Raw genomic sequence first — 17,563 nt, forward strand, 5'->3', positions numbered from 1 at the left:
AATTTTTCTATCCTTTATTTCATTCTGTTGATGCATGTTTTTGCACATCTGATGTTGTTTTGCACATTACCTGTTACCTTTTGTTGTTTTGAAAATGTAATAATGATAATGTTTCTTTATTAGCCCTATACAATTTCTTGCATTAGGAATTCATCTTTTCGCATACCCCAGCTTTTCTCCATGGAGACACAGACACACAGACAGGGAGAGAAGCTTGGGGTCAGAGCGCAGGGTCGGCCATTGTACGGCGCCCCTGGAGCAGTTAGGGTTAAGGGCCTTGCTCAGGGGCCCAACGGAGTAGGATTCCTCTGCCGGCCACAGGAGTTGAACCGGCAACCTTCCAGTCACAGGCACAGATCCTTAGCCACAGAGCCACCGCTCCGCCCACTGCCTGTTGTCTCTCTTTCTTTTATTATACAGTACAATTGTATTGTTGTTGTTTTTTTTGTACTACTTATCATCTGAGAGCTAGCTAAATAGCATTTCATTATACCATATACCTGTATATAAGTACAATGACAATAAACTTGAACTTGAACTTGAGTGGAGCTGTGTGGGCTTGGATCTTGAATCCCAGGAGGGGCAAGGAGCACTAGACACATCATCTTGGAACAAATGAACTGTGAATTATTAGGCCAGGAAAATTTGTTCTATTAAGACATTTAGAGATCATTTATCAGGAAAATCTGAATGCCTCTTATCCTTAACGATCAGTTAAATGGACAAAGTCCTTGATTAACTGATCAATAATTAGCAAGTGTCCCAAAGCTGTCAAAACAGGGGATTATGGTGAATTCTCAAACAAACTGGATTGAGGCTCTCCAGAACAAGGATTCTCCAGGTGGTGCTGCACATTTGTGGTGCTGGAGGGGAATCTCCATTACCTGTAAAGTGCTTTGAGTGGAGTGTTCAGAAAAGTGCTATATTAGTGTAAGCAATTATTATTATTAATAATAATAATAATATTTCATTACATTGATTTTTCTTTCATTTCGGTTTTTAATTCCTCAGTCAATGTATTTATTTAAGTTTCCAAGTAGTCCAGCAGTAGACAGGTTTTTTTTGTAACAGCAAAACTGTTGTAAGCATATACCACAGTAGAGCTTATAAATACATAGTGCATGGATTAATTAACATAAAATGAATCTATATTTTAACCGTTTTTGCCCAATTTTGTTGAGCATTTTAGTAATTTACACCAAAATCACAATTTACAGTACATTCATCCAGTTAAATTCTTAGCATTGACTATAAATAGGGGCTCAAGTATCAGTCCTGGTGCTCATGTTCCTGTCCTGGAATTAGCCATCGAATGCTGTCTGTCCGTAGTATTGCATAAGTAGTAAAAGAAGAGATAAAAAAGATGGAGAAAACAAGCAGCCAGTCAATGCTTTGAACAGGAATACTGTGCAGGGGTCCTGCATGATCTTCTGCTGTTACCTCCTGTACTGGGTCAGCTTCAATACCTAAATATAGAATTCATAAGTGCATTAGCTCCTCACAAAGGCTGGAACAGATTTAAAACTATAATGTGGATAATCTGAATCAGTACAAGCAGTCCATGAAAGAAAAAAGCATAAAAGTCACATAATCCTAGAATCAAACAGTAACTAGATAATAAAGGGTAAATTAAAAATAGTATATTTCTTCATAAGAAATCAATGCCTGACATTTCTGAACAGTCACCAACCTTTATGTGGATTCCTAAGGAAAAATGAAAAAGGCAGTCTTCACTGCAGCAGACTTTAGTGCTATTGAAAAACAAATCAAATTATTCTTTTGATTAGTTTTTATTTTACTCATTTCATTTACTTTACTAATTTGGGAGCAGAAACTCTCGGACAAAGGAGTTCAATTGTGGATCGTGAAGGGTGATGTGTCTGCAAGACTTCTTTACAACACTCCGACTTTACACACAACTACCCTCTCATGTATAACCATTCTTATGTCTTTGGTTTAACTGAAGTAACCTAACACCTACAGACACACCAGCTCTCTAGGACAAGGACTGAACATATCTGGAATCAGTTCTTTTAACCTCTGCAAGATTTTTTCATAGTCAGGAATTAGCACTGTCACCCTTCTCCAGGCAATTTCCTTCTTGCAACGTCTAAATCGGATCTTACTAATGCATTTGTTTCCTTCCCTTGACAACAGTTCTAAGCTTTTCAAAATGAAAAACACTTTCAAATGCTTTTCCAAAGTCCTACACTTTAAAAAAAAAACAATTAAATTTTGTTCTCCTGCAGTTCTTACTGAAATTGGAAAAAGAAAGATGCTGCATGGTACACACCTGTCTGGTTAACTATGAAAGCCTTTAAAGTTCCTAGTGTCCGATCTGTCTGGTTAAACCTGGCCATTGGTTTAACCCCTTGGAAGAGAAGAATATTGGGAACAGCTACAGTCCCAAACCTTGTGGAGAGACTAAAAAAGAAGATGCATGTTAAAACAGCCAACATACAGTGGCACATAAATACCAAATAGATAACAAAATAGCAGAGTAGCTGGCAGCAGTGTGGTAATTATACACATGGGATACACTAACTGTGTAAAAATATATAGAAACATGACTAAATAGTAACTTAAAACAGCAGGTTTAGTGTTGATAGAATGTATCATTTCCTGCATGCAAATAACTATAATTAACAACTCATGGGCTCAGTAACTACACAATAAAAAACCCAGCTAAGCTTAATCAGAATTGTCTTCAACTAATTAAATAAAAAAGGTGAACTAACTAGTTGCCACCCAATGCTACTGTGGTATCAGTCAATGCAGTACTAGGGATATGAGGTCAATTGTTGAAGAAAGTTTTTTTTTAGTCATATTACAACCACTCGATGTGCAACTGACAAGTGTACTTTTACATCTCAGCTCTACACAGGGAGGATAAGGAAGGACAGACACAGTCCAGTGCCTTACCCATCCATCAGAGCCAGTCATTGTATGACATGGGGCAAAAACCACAGCACCTGTCAGAAAGGACTTGATTCTCACACTGTGCGCCCCAGACAAATGCAGGAACTTCCATATTACCAGAAAGCTAAGAGCCCTCTCCAACCCATACCGACCTCCCATGCTGATGCCCAGGACATCTGCTTCCAAGTGCAACCTTTACAGGTTGAGCCACTCTGTGGAGTTTTGGCGAGGTCAGTTCTTGAGCTCAAGCTATCACAACATTACTACAACTCTTCACATAAAATGTACACATAAGTAATAATTAATCACATAATGAATGTATCTTAATTTCTGCCAAAGACCACCTGCTGTGCTGCGAAGCGTCCAGGGCCAGGAAGTGGATGGCTGGAAACACCCGAGGCAACGCGTTGAAGTGAGGAGCCAGACTGGCAGAAAACTGGCACCAGGCTGTGTAGAACAAAACCACCGAGCATTCGCTGCTGTTGACATTCAGAAATTCCATCAGGTCCTGAATTTAAACAAAAAGGAACACAGTAACGTTTCTTCCCATATGTAGATAAATACTGCTCTGCTTCCTGGATAGTGGTTGATACTTAGGTACTTTCCATCCACTGACATTCAAGTTAAACTGATTTTTTTCTAATTAAGCAAAGCTTTTCTTATAGCTAACACTGAAGGAGGCACATAACTGTAATTAGCCTTTTCCAGAAATTGCGATGAAATCCCCATTTTTCCTTTTAAGTTGTCCTTGCACTGTTATCGATGAACAAGAGACAAGATGTGCACAGACCTGTCTTCATATCCACCTCACTGTCCTATCATTTCTGTTTAATCTAGTTAAATTCATTTTTAAAATATATAGTTTTACCTGAGAGGCATTTAGAATGTGTACTGTGAGGTTATCCACCTCAGTCATGTTTCTTTTTTCACAGTTCACTTTAGGCGTCTTTGCAGTCTCGGTTGAATTTTGCTCCTCGGAGGTCGCTGCCTCCATGTGGACCATGTCCAGGGTTACCGGTGGCACGTCTTCCACGCTATTTTCGCCGGGGGACTCCTCCGCCGGTTGCTGGGCTGAAAGCAGCTCGTTCTCTTGGGACCCACATTTCCCATAGTCACAAGAGACCTGGGACCCTGTTCGGGCGGGTGTCGCGTCTGCAGGAATTAGCGACCGCAGCTCCGCCCGGCCAGGCGCTGCCTCTGTTCCCAGCATCGCGTCCGCGATCTCGGCGGTCTTGAACTGAACTGCCGTCGTCACCTCTGTCTCAGACTCACCGGCCGTGCCGATGAACTCTGGGCCGATTCCCGTGTCGGATGCCAAATGTAATCCATCCGGAACTTCAAACTGAGAGGGGTCTTCTTCTTCTGTAAATATCGAAAATAAGGCTTTAGATACATTCATTGGTTTGTAATAATATTTACTTGCAACCTAGAAGAATACATATAAGATTTGTATTTGCTATCAGATAAAACCAGTACTATCCGAACTCCTCATTTAATTAACTGTTAAAAGTAGAAAAAAATGAAATGAGCAATAGCTTGGGCAGACTTACTGATTCAGTTAGCCAGAACCGGAACGCTGTGATATCACATAAACTGACTTTAATTCGTAACTAAAGACTAGATAAAGGATATAGAGAATAAAGCATACGCATGCAAGTGATATTACTAAATCAATAAAAAAACGTGTTCATGTTTTTTTGTTTAATATTATGTCTGTGATAACTCTACAATCGAAAACCACTAACCTACGGCAAACACCTGTCGATGCTCAAACACGCAGAGTACAAAACATAAAGTATACATGAACCATACGGTGTTAACCGCCCAGCCCATCACAGGACGTCTTCTTGCTTTCTTGCAATTAATTTAAACAATATAATTCATGGTTTCCTGTGCATGATGGAAAGACATTCCACTCAATTCTGTAAATAACCCCTATTCTGTTTTACTTCCCGGTCAAAGGGGTTTGACTTGTTTTGTCAATCCGGAAGTTGTTTTGGTGACCTGTCAGTCACAAATCGAGGTCAAAAAAATATATCCTGGTTAGTCGTAAAACATTGTAGTTAACACTTGTATTTAAGGTAAAGCGTTATTCAAAGATAAAGGTTCATTTGTGGTAGGAGTAGCTTTCCTGAAATATTGCATAGTGTAGGAGTTAGTTTGGTTAAGCATGGTTAATTTGATAATGATATTAGCAGATACCACATACAGTGTTTGTCGTCCTGAATATCACGGTTTCCTGTATTACAGCGCACGTACCCACTCTAAGCAAGATCTAAACTTTAAAGACGCAGTGAAAAAATACCAGACATACAGCAAGAGGTTGATCGAATTACGTGTAGTGTTATAAAAAACACCTTGAAAGCGTTTTAATATTTATGACTCCTAATGTAAAAAATGTCAGCGTTGCACAGGCGTTATAGTATTACAGGTAATACAGGAGTGTATCGGGACTCTCCTGTGATTGATAGCGTGTTGGAAATTGAGACGTTTTGTGAAGTGCTGCAATACTGCTAATATACAAAATAACCACATCACCCCCTTTTTAAATTAAGAATATCTGATGGATTTGCTAGATCTATTTGTTGTGCATTTTCCCTATTTTATTAGACATTCAAAACAGTCGGAAACGCTGTATATAAAACTCTAGGACTACTGCAAACAAAATCCATAATTTTTCAACATAACCTCTGCCAAATGTGCACTTTCAACAACTTGGGGATTAAATTAAAAATGTAGACCAATGTCGTACTTTCGACAGTTTTTTGCCGTTCATTCTTTCTGGACCGAGTTAAAAATGTTGAAACTGAAGTTAAGAGGAATTCCAGCAGCAGTCTAACATATTTTTGCACTGCCTTCTACTGACTACAGAGAGCAGTGTTTTGCAATTATCAAATCCAAAGCACGGCAGTTTATTTAGATTTTATACAAACAAATTATAGTAGATTGTACATTGTTTGGTAAAGTGAGGTTCTCGTCCAAGCCATTAGTGTAAAATTGTTTTGTAAGGCGAATTAATTGTAGATATATCTGTACAGGTGCTTTTTTATTTAGTCAGAGCACCTAAAGGAGTGAATTGATCTAGGCATATAAGAGATAGAGGCCATAAAAAAGGTGTGCAATTCATACTATGAAAGAATGAAACTTATAAGATGTAAAATGGAATGTGAATGATATAGAAAGTGTAGAGGAAAACAGAAGTCAACAGAGTCATCTGGACGCAACATAGGGGTAATATTAATTATTACGTGACAAATTGCTAATGCAACACTCATCCATAAAAGGATGACTACACCAAACTAAATTATTATAGACCGATATGTCTTACTTTATTCAAGGAAATGCACAGGACCAGTTTAAGAACTGGTTAATGGATGGGAAAAAAACTATTGAAATATGTGAAATTGATCATTGCAGTGTCTAGAAAAACATTTATAATTGGAGTAGAACATAGAATGACTTGAAGAATGTAACTAAATTCTAACAACGACCTAGATTATTGTACAATTAGGAAACCAGTTAAGTTTGCAGATGATACAAAAACAGGATGTTTAACAAATCCTGTAGATTACAAACTGATTATGATGGAATTCAACACTGGGCCCATTCTGGTGAATTATATTTGATGTAAATATATGCAATGCTATATTCAGGGAGTAAAAACATAAAACTAAAATGTTAAGTAGGTAACATTACCTATGAAAAAGACTTAGGTGTTGATGTCATTTTATTTTTTTAAAGAAATAAAGAATCCAAACAGAATATTATGAAAAATACTTAAAGGTGTAGAATCAATGAATGTTGTGTTGATACACTAGTTAGACCTACTTTTGAACATAGTATGAAGTTTTGGTCCTAGTTACAAAAGAAAGATATTGCTGCTGTTAATCAATCCAGAGATGAGCAAGGTGACACATTAATGTGTCTTCTACCTTGACAGTCTAAAAGAACTGAATCTACTTTTGTACAACTTTTTGAGAACTCCTGATTCAGGGTTTCTAAACAACAATAATAATCATAATAATAATTCCTTACACTTATATAGCGCTTTTCTGCACACTACACTCAAAGTGCTTTACAGGTAATGGGGACTCCCCTCCACCACCACCATGTGTAGTCATCAGCTGGATGATGTGCCAGTGTGCTCACCACACATCAACTATCACTGGGGAGCAGAACAGAGTGATGAAGCCAGTTCATAGATGGGGATTATTAGGAGGCCATGATTTGTAAAGGCCAATGGGGAATTTTGGCCAGCACACCGGGGTTACACCCCTACTCTTTTCGAGAAACGCCCTGGGTTTCTTAATAGTTCAGGTGGGTAGCTGCGTCAGCATGCGTAGGCTGCAAAGGAACAAGTAATAGGTTTATTCCATGCTGAAAAAAAGAAGAAAGAGAACACAACGTTTCGGCCGTGGAGCCTTCTTCAGGTGGGACCCTTCTTCTGGGTTTCTTAATGACCACAGAGAGTCAGGACCTCGGTTTTATGTCTCATCTGAAGGACGGTGCCTTTTTACAGTGTAGTCTCTCTGTCACTATACTGGGGCATTAGGACTGCAGGGTGAGCATCCCCTGCTGGCCCCACCAACACCTCTTCCAGCAGCAACCTTAGCTTTCCCATGAGGCCTCCCATTCCAGGTACTGACCCGGATCATGCCTGCTTAGCATCAGTGGGTTTTCACTTATGAGTTGCAGGATGATATGGCTGCTGGCAATATAAAAAAAACATCTTAAAAGACATTGACAAAGTTCTCCCTGTAGACATTTTTAGAATCAACAGTGAACCATAAACCAGAGAAACAAATGGGAACCTAAGGGAAAAGCTTTTAAAACTTGAGAACAGGAGGCATGTATTTATGGTTTTCAGGAGCCTGAAACAAACAAGCTACCCAACCATGTTGTTGAAGTCAATATTACCACTTCTTTCAAGAAATAACTTGAGGAGATTCTCATATCACTGGGATACTGACAAACAAATAAGCTAGATGGGCCAAATAACCTTATTTTGTTAGGAAACTGTATGGCCGTTTCTGTTGCGATGGGGTGTGTGAGTACAGCAGTGAACCCAAGGCTCTCCCACAGACAAATCTGATGAGATCTTTTAATGAACAGCACACGCATATATATTACTTCTATACTGTACATTATAATAAAATTCCATTATTCTTCAGAAAAACAAGCATTAGTCCAAGTGTAAATGGAAAGTTTATTACACCACTTTTGCTCACACTTGACAATCATGCAGAAAGGGTAAAACAAGAAAATAGTAACTGTTTATTTTATTTATTGTAATTACAATAAAAGTGGTTTCGACTGGGCTTAATCGTCACCCAATTCAGGTAACATTGTTACATGTGATCCCAAAACGTATGCCTTGATTGAAGACATCATCTTCATTATCAAACTATAAGGAGAAAAAGGTAATTTATTTTTTGGAGATTTGTGTTACAGTCATGCAGAACTGCAAAAGGTAAAAAACACACAGTACTTAGTTAGAGTTAAGTATGTGATGTTATTCTTATTATCATCAAATGCCACTTTAATATATTTCTGAGAAAAAAATGTGACAGCATCACTGTGTAAAATTTACAGACATTGCTGTCATGTTTAGGTATTTGCTAGATATCCTCTTTTAAAGGTAGCTTTCTGTCCTGAGACTGGTATGGTACTCTATGTTTCATTTTACTTTGTAACTTTTTTCTTTACTTGATTATAGGTAGGTTTTAAAGGTCAACATTTTTAAACATCTTGGGAGTAATGAAAAGTTGTAATCTTTTTATAGCCTAAAAGATAATCTTTTTGCTATTAAATATCCTGGAACAAAGGCTTTCTAACTAAATGCCTTGCATTCATCAAACTAAAGCCAGTCAAGCAGGAATAACCACTTGTTTTTGGAATGTTACTTGTTATCCAGTCCTATTAAAGCACAGTAGTGTTTTTTTTTTGTTTCCACAGAGTATTCTTACCTGTTTGAATTAAAACCAGACCTTAATTTCACAAAACATATGTCTAACATACAGTGTTATAAGAAGCTCCAGTACACGTTTGGTAATGATCTTTCTATGATAGAAATGCACAAAATGCACAAAAAGTTTAATCAAAACCAAACAGTACCATATTCAACATTTCAGATATTTTTTATCAAATAAGCAATAAAAGTGAAGTAAATACATATAAATTGAACATTGTTTATTCACAATGCCTAGCTAATGACAAAACCCCTCTTCATTACAGCATAAAGGCAAGTGATAATATGAATAAAGTGTCATGAATATATGAGTTTCATAATCATTGGATCCAATATGAGACATAGCTACATATAGGCACTACAAAAAAGGCAATCATATAGCGCTGCAACATACATAATGTAAAGAAAAGGCAGTGGTTAATGCTTGTGAATGGTTTATTTAATCACATTATTGTTCCTGTTTTCTTAGGTGTTGATTTACTTCCCAGTAGGGTTTAAAATATTTGGAAAAGCTGGAGATAAAGACAATATCGAAAATGTTTATACAGCATATTGACAGTTTTTAAAACACACTATTAATCAATATGATTTTCATTGGTAAAAATAAAAAGGAGAATCTCATTTGTTTTCTCATAGTAAAAAGAATAGAGGTAAATAAGTGCTCTTTTTTCTGTTGGAATTACAGATGCTTTTGTCTCTGTTGGAAACTGAAAAATTAATGTTGTGTTTACCCAGGTTTTTTTTTAATTTCCTTAACCAGCTAAGCTACCATGCATGTAACTTGACACATATTTGTCAGCATGAGAAGGCAGATTAAATCAGATTCTTTGGTTAAAGGGCATACAAAACAAAAACCCAACAAAACAGTTAAAGGAAATGTATGTTCACAGCAAATCTTTGAGTCAGGTTTTTTTTCCAAAGAACATTTAGAATTATTTCATTCCATAGCCATATTTTAACTTCCTATACAGTTAACCATCTGCTTGGATAACACAGGGAGAATGTGAGGAGTTCTATGAGCAAGAAGTCCCAAGTGCTGTACAAAGCTTCCCATAAATAAGGAAGAAAAAGAAAAATAATGGCATCCCAAATGAACATGCGTGCCACGGAACTGTGCTAAAAACTTATATGTCATTCATATTCCTTTAACATCCTGTTATAACTTGTCATTTACTGTTTTCATTTTTAAAATTTTAGCAATATATTATAAAAATAATAATAATAATAATAATAATTATTATTATTATTATTATTATTATTATTTTAAAAGCCTATTTACTGATGGCATTTTAGGTGTGGGAAGGTGAATTTAACATAGGAAAAATACAGTCCAAATTAAATATTAAGAACAAACACATCCACCTGTATCAATTTAAGTACTATCCTCATCATTTTCTTAGTATAATTCATAATAAGAGTCTAATTATATTCCACTTAATATACACACCAAAGAAGCCCATTTATGCTATGGCAATTGGTTCAGAATTAGATTGAATCCAATACTCATAAATTCAGTTTCTTTTTAATCTACCAACTGAAAAAAAAGAGCTGAGATAAAAAAGCAGAGGTGTATGTTAACACTTATTTGTAGAATAAAACTGTTATCTCTCCCCCACATTTGGCTTAGGTCTGCAGCTATATTGCTGAGTCCTGACCCATCCCCCACTATAAAGACTATAAAGCTCATTTTATCTCTGATATACAGGGCACAATCTGTACAACCCCTTAATCAATTTGATAGGGGTTTTGACAAAACCTAACAGACAACACTGGCATTTCAGTGGTAGAGAACACATACAAGGAAAAGCACACACGTTTGAGCAGGAAGAGGACACTGCAACACTATTCTATTATACATAGAATTAAAAATAAGAAATAGTCTAAAACTGATTCATCATGAATAATGAGTGTTGTACCTTCATAGACACAAATAATGGCAATAGTACTTAGGAATCCCCTGATAAACTATAATATTAAATAAAAGATAATTGAAAACCATTTTAGCATCTTCTCAGCACGAATGGCCACCAGTATAAAAATGTTTCGTTTGCCTTAATAGGTATGATAACAACAACTTGTATATTCTGAACATAATGTAAATGAAGGCAGTAAAACATGCCAAAAGTATTATTTTTCATACAGTAAAATAATTTTCAAATATTTTGTCACAGGCTGTAAGTTTTTATGTTGAAAAAATGGCAGACTTTGGAAAAAACAACTGATTAAAAACCTAGATTAGCTTGATTAGCTTTGTGCTAATTATTTCTGAATACTTGATCACGTGTGTATTTGTGGTTTAATACCCTAAGTATTATTGTTATCTGACTCTGTCAAGCATTATGAAAAAGCAGGTGTTGTAGAAAATGACTAATGAATGATTGACAGAATAAATGTGGATACATTAAGACATGGTAGAATTATGAAGTTCATGGTGTTAGCTCAAATGTTTTTTTTTTTCGTTTGCAAGACAAATGCATACATTGTGAGCATACATTTCGCAAATCATTGTTTACTTCCATGATGGAGTAGGTAGAATCAGATAGTTGGTCAATATATTATGTCTGAGTTAACATTTTAGATGGAAAACAATTCCGTCACAAAGGGTGAAAGTTACTCCATTCTGCGTTCCTAAATAAATCTGAAAGGTGTCCGTTCCTCGTGAAATCCAGCTTTAAATCCATCATTAATAACAGCCTTAAATCAGAACACAGAACATGTTTTTAATGCTACACTGTCAGAAAATAAGAGACATTTAGAATATTTAGATTACTCAGTGCTTTCATTTACTTAATGCTCTTGGTATCTGACATCCACTGCTCTTTATAGACCAGACACTAATAATTAGGAGATAGAAAATACATTACATATTCTTGACTATATCCACAATTCCACTGATCATAGTGCCTTCCATGATTATTTAATGGTATCGACACCAAAGAGACTGCATGACCTAGAAAACAATGTACTGCATTGAAAGCTTTTCTTTTATTTATTTTAGAACATAAAGCCAAGTAGACTCAGTGAAGCCACTCAGTGGCTCTGTCTCTGCTATTAAACACAGAAAGAAAGATTCCATTGATACTGGAAACATACTCTCCCTCTTCTCATTTTATTATAGATGTATTATAGTTCAGATAAGGTCAGATTAGTCACCAGATTCACTAAAATAATGATTCACCCCAAAAAATGTTTATTTAGTGATTAACTGTGTGAATGTCATCATGCAGTTGACAATTCACACATGGTACAGCAAGAGCAAAAAATGTTTTTGGATACATGGGTGGCACAAGTGATTCTGGAAGTCTATTAATAATATATTATATGTCCTGTGGCAAACAAAGAAAGGTTTTCTGATGTGAAACAATAACCATAGCATTTTCTTCTTCTTTTTTTTTTGTTTAACACACTATATATATTCTATATATATTTATATGAAAAACTAATTGATTTGATTGAGGCATACACTTGCTGGATGTAGGTATCAATCAGAAGTAAATCTGTACATCTTCCCTCCCCCCCCTCCACCAGACTAGCTCTGAAATATCACAACACACTCCCTGATCCACAGCACTTAGGACATGCACTCAAACCTTTACTCCTTACAAGCAATGCAATAAATAAGGAAAGCAAGACGTTACTCATTAGTTTCCTTCTCTTTGCCCGAGGGTTCGCACAGGGCTCTCTTGTGCATCATTGAGTAGGGGAAGGCTGCTGCACTGCAAGAACCATAGCCCAGTTTGGTGAGGCGGGACAGAGTCTTGATGCTGCCGGGCGGCCTCCCTGGGCTCACCTTGTAGCCTGCAGCCTTGGTTGTGCCCAGAGGCCTCCCTGGACTTGTTTTGAATCCCGCCGCCTTGGTGGTGCCCAGCGGTCGCCCGGTGCTGGTTCGGTAGCCCGCGGACTTTGTGGTTCCGGAGGGCCTGCCCCTCCTGCCGGATCTCCCCAAGCTCTTCTTTTTCTTAGAGTCCTCTGGCTTCTCAGCGTTCTTAACCCCCACTGTCTGGGAGCCGGGGTCACTCCTGGCGTCTTGCCTTTGGCAGGGCAGGGGTTTGAGGCTGTTCTGCGGCGGAGGGGGCAACGGGGGGAGGGGCAGCTGCAATGAAGGTGGGGGGGGCGCGGGGTAGAACTTGCTGGACTGTGAGGTACATAAGTCGAAGTGGCTGGCAGGGTGTCGGCCATCTTCCGCGAGGCACGACGCCCTGCCGCCCATGCAATAGTCATTGCTGTTGCCGGCAACCTGGCGCATCATCTTCTGTGGGGAGAAGACAAAGGTTAATGAGAAGATGGGCGTTACTTTCGGAATCTGACCCCCCCAGGAGTAACAGGTACCCCCTTGCACTCACGAGCACTAGAAGTGGGAGCAGTGTCTCAAACCACTGTCCTACACACACTAAATCAGTGCTCTCTGCTGTTCCTTGACTGAAGACAGTACCATTGGCATTCCCTGAATGAAAACTGCTATAATATCACCCTGCAACTCACAACTGGCAACCCACTGCTGCTAAGCAGGTGTGAGTCTGGTCAGTACCTGGATGGGAGACTTCCTGGGAAAAACTAGGGTTGCTGCTGGAAGAGGTGTTAGTGGGGCCAGCAGGGAGCTCACCCTGCGGTCAATGTGGGTCCTAATGCCTCAGTATAGTGACGGGAACACTATACTGTAAAAAGACACAGTCCTTCGGTCCTGACTCTCTGTGGTCATTGAAAATCCCAGGGCGTTTTTCTCGAAAAGAATAGGGGTGTACCAATCACACCCTCCTAATAATCCCCATTTATAAATTGGCTTCATCAGTCTGTTCTCCTCCCCACTGATAGCTGATGTGTGGTGAGCGTTCTGGCGCACTATGGCTGCCGTCGCATCATCCAGGTGGATGCTGCACATTGGTGGTGGTGGAGGGGAGTCCCCATTACCTGTAAAGCGCTTTAAGTGGAGTGCCAGAAAAACGCTATATAAGTCTAAGCAATTATTATTATTATTATTATTATTATTATTATAAGAATCTAACACATGTAGCATATATACCATTCAGTGATACAAAACATTAAAGGAATAACACTAATACACTAATACTATAGTATTATACTAATATTATTAAACTAATATAATAATACTAATAACATTAATTTTGTGGGGAGCTGTAAGTGGGGAGCTGTATCAGTGGGTGTTGGCTCCAAAGGAACAAGTGAAGCTCAATCCCGGGCTGAGAGATCAAAGGACAGCAGCTGAAATGATTATTTCTTTATTTTTTCTTTTCACCCTGGAATTATGCTTTGCTTGTTCTTTTGCTAATAGCATCAACGCTTCCAGCACTGAAAGTAACATATGAGGTTGTTTTTGAATGTCTTCCGCTTCAAGAAGGCCCTGAACTCCACTGTCTCCCAGTCTAATGCTGTTAGATATAAATGGTTGTTGAATGCTTTTGTGTTTGGCCTTTAGTATAACTAAAACATAACTAGTTTTTAGTAACCAGATGAGCTTCAGAGTATTTCAGCTCCTTATAGCCAGCTTCTTTAATGTAGAAGCAGTCCTAAGTAGATGATGAGAAAAACTGTAAACCAAAATCTAAATTTCATTTAGATGCTTAAGGGAAGAAAGGTCAATGTACAATGTACATGTCACTGATGCATGTGGATCAATGTGATACTGAATGTAGGACCTCTTTCACAACAGAAAAAATTGCTACACCCAGGAATAAGTTTGCTTGACATGTGCCTGTTCAAGCTCTGAGTCTTCTGTACATTTGCTTCGAAGACAAACTGCAACAAGTTGTAATGACCTAAAACGCAAAGACTCCTGAATATTTCTGTTAAAATTATTCAAATAGCAACGCTTACCTCTCTGTTTTGCAGCAGTTTTGTATGAAATTCAAATGTATCCAGTCATAGTCATACACCAACATTTTTTTCTAAAAATTACACCACAATAATTTCTGCGTTCGGTCTGATATACTGAAAAAAGTAACCCACGTTTATGTGTTCAGTGGTTTTATACAGAATCCATAAATAAGCGTGCGGGGAGTGTCTAATTTAATTAAAACAATCAACCCGACGCGCTTGTGTAAATTAAATTCTGGCGGCTATTAATCGTGAGAACAGTAATCGCGTGCTGCAACTTTTATCTTCCTAGAAAACTTAAAAAGCAATTTCGGCAATTACGTTTCTCTTCCATTCGCATGCCAATGCACATACTGTAAATATATTAAAAGCAACACCGTTGCACAGTAACTGTACATATAATGGGAGAATTACTACCTTAGCCTAATCTTTGGTCGTCAGATGTAACACTACATTCTATATTAGGCCCACTGTTTAACCCTTTTTTGTTATCATATCGCAGTGTTTTATTTATAATTTAAAACAATATTATGACATATAATAATAAATTATTAATTTGATGCAACAAGGGGGTATACTATAACTGGACAAAAGGTTTCTTTGTTTCACGATTAATTCAACCAAAATGTGCATTTCTTACTAATACCATGATTTTTTGCTAAATAAATCATACTCTGAGGATAATAATATAGGTAAAACAAGGCCTAATTACAACACGTCGTTCAAAAAACGTTTTACTGTACCTCGATTGTCTGCAGATCATGGAATGCAAAGGGTTAAAAACAAAAACGATAGATCTTCCATCCTTTAAATCCTAAAGCAGATTCATCTTTCTCGGCTAATCACAGGCGATCGAGTCAGCCGCGTTTTGTTCGTCTCTTCAGAACACCAGAAAGTCTCAATGTGGGTTATTTTATGTTTTATTTTTTTCCTGTTGCAGAGAGGTTTAGATGAGAAAGGCAGCCATTTCCATTAAAAATTAATAAAGCAGGAGGGAATACTGCGCAGGCGCACTGCTCAACCTGGGAATTGCTGCAACACCAGAGCACATAAACACTGGAATTTTAATCAGGTCGGTACTGCTCCTTTACTGCAGCAACTAAACTGTTAATATGAAATAAAAAGAAACCGAATGGTGGATTTCTAACTTTAAATATTCAAAGGTTCCCTTTTTCCCTTTCGAGTACGTCCTTGGTTACGTCATGTGAATATACCGCACTGTACAAGAATAAGATCATCCAAGAAGTGGACGAAGTGACTGACAACTCGGTTGCTCTGCTAAGAGCTTTTATACAAAAGTCATTGTTGTTCCCTTTTCAGATTCCGTTTCCCTGCCTCTATGACATTTCCCATTTGATGATATTACAATATTTAGAGTAAGAAAACCGCAATTAATAGGCTACATCCTTATTAACTGTCTAGGAACCATATTTAGCAGAAGGATTAAGTGGAAATTAATTTTACCGCGCCTGACTAATCTTTCAACTATTGTAAAATGAATTTAAAAAATGCAAGGGAGCATCATTCTACAAATCTAGAAGATGAAACTTCAACTTTGTTTATATTCTAACGTTGAACTTGAACTTTATTGCCATATGTAACTGGTACATGTATTGGTGCAATGGACTTCTTACAGAAAATCTCTCGATTGTTAAAACAAGTTAGTACAAACTTGTTTGGTTAGTTGGTTAATGTCAGTTCTAGAAAAATATCTGTCAACAAGTCCATGAGTGCTTTGATGTGTGAAAAGAAACTGACAGTCATGGGCCTTGAATTCCATTGATTGTTTACACAGAAAAGGTTGAATGAATATTTGGGCAGAGATGAAGTATTTATAGGCAGAAATTAATTTTATATGTACAGTAGGTACAAGTTTTATTCAAACATTTGTACACCCCAATTTCAGAAAATTAAATTAGATTAGCCAGAGAATGACAACGTTGAAGTGGGTAGCTGCGTCAGCATACACAGGCTGCAAAGGAACAAGTAAAAGGTTTATTCCATGCTGAAAAGAGAAGAAAGAAAACAACGTTTCGGCTGTGGAGCCTTCTTCAGGTGTGAGAAAGACAGGGCAGATGGCAAAGATTAAATAGTTAGGAGAACAAAAGCTGGGAGAGTGGAGGAGGCAGGAGCAGGGGGGAGGCAGAGTGGGCACTCAGGTGGCGCGAAGTGGAAAGAGGTGTGAAGTCAAAACCTGCATGTGAATAGAGAAGATTACACGAAAGCAAGTCTGTCATTGAGAGAGGGGGGAGGTGTGAACCAAGTTTCAGGATAATTTTTGTTTCCGATGTTTTTCTCCAGAGAATAACTACTTTGTAACACACAGCACTAAGGATAGCCGAGTTTTGAAACACTCAATGAACCAACAAATTCCCAATGTGAATTATAATCCAGTGATACTTCATTTAGATTTACTGAACCAACAAAATCACACACCAAGCTAGTGTCGCAGGACATTTATACAGTATATTGAATAAAGGAATTACAGTTTAAATTCTAAAAGTGTCTCCACCTTATAGCCTGATCTCATCAGATCTCAGAAGCAAAGCAAGCCTAGTCAATACTTTGAACAGCAGGCTGCTTCTGTAAATGCAGATAGTTGACCAGTAGGTGGCACACTTTTCTCTGGCACACTGTGTAGTAGATGCTACTATCCTTCAGAAGAGACATTAAACTGAGATACCACCTGGTCATGAAACACCCCATTTATTGAAAATAGCACTGCTAACCATAGTGGGTTTGCACACTCGATTATCTACAAAGGTCCCCTTAATTCACCCATTAAAATATTTTCTAATTTCTATACTTTATCTGCTACCAGATACAAGAACATAATGGTTGCCA

At 37.7% G+C, this 17,563-nt stretch overlaps 2 protein-coding genes across 3 annotated transcripts; both read right to left on the reverse strand.

Annotated features, from left to right (window-relative positions):
• Positions 1 to 979: 979 nt before the first annotated feature.
• Positions 980 to 4,880, reverse strand: txndc15 (thioredoxin domain containing 15). Its single transcript, XM_088603869.1, has 5 exons — positions 4,665 to 4,880; positions 3,788 to 4,281; positions 3,264 to 3,427; positions 2,294 to 2,424; positions 980 to 1,466 (listed from the first exon to the last, which is right to left on the reverse strand). Exons 1-5 carry the CDS (start codon positions 4,750 to 4,752, stop codon positions 1,270 to 1,272), a joined length of 1,074 nt encoding a protein of 357 aa, XP_088459995.1. The 5' UTR covers positions 4,753 to 4,880; the 3' UTR covers positions 980 to 1,269.
• Positions 4,881 to 11,647: 6,767 nt separating this feature from the next.
• On the reverse strand, positions 11,648 to 15,884 carry c13h5orf24 (chromosome 13 C5orf24 homolog). 2 transcript variants are annotated; one of them, XM_088603875.1, is made up of 2 exons: positions 15,463 to 15,884; positions 11,648 to 13,136 (listed from the first exon to the last, which is right to left on the reverse strand). In XM_088603875.1, the coding sequence occupies exon 2, from the start codon at positions 13,134 to 13,136 to the stop codon at positions 12,522 to 12,524; it is 615 nt and encodes a 204-aa protein (XP_088460001.1). In that variant the 5' UTR covers positions 15,463 to 15,884; the 3' UTR covers positions 11,648 to 12,521. The 2 variants fall into 2 exon arrangements, with proteins under 2 accessions (XP_088460001.1, XP_088460000.1); XM_088603874.1 differs by having other exon boundaries at positions 11,648 to 13,139; positions 15,463 to 15,879.
• Positions 15,885 to 17,563: the final 1,679 nt, after the last annotated feature.

Source organism: Lepisosteus platostomus, chromosome 13 (assembly GCF_059453375.1).
Source record: "Lepisosteus platostomus isolate fLepPlt1 chromosome 13, fLepPlt1.hap1, whole genome shotgun sequence".
Taxonomy (NCBI): domain Eukaryota; kingdom Metazoa; phylum Chordata; class Actinopteri; order Semionotiformes; family Lepisosteidae; genus Lepisosteus; species Lepisosteus platostomus.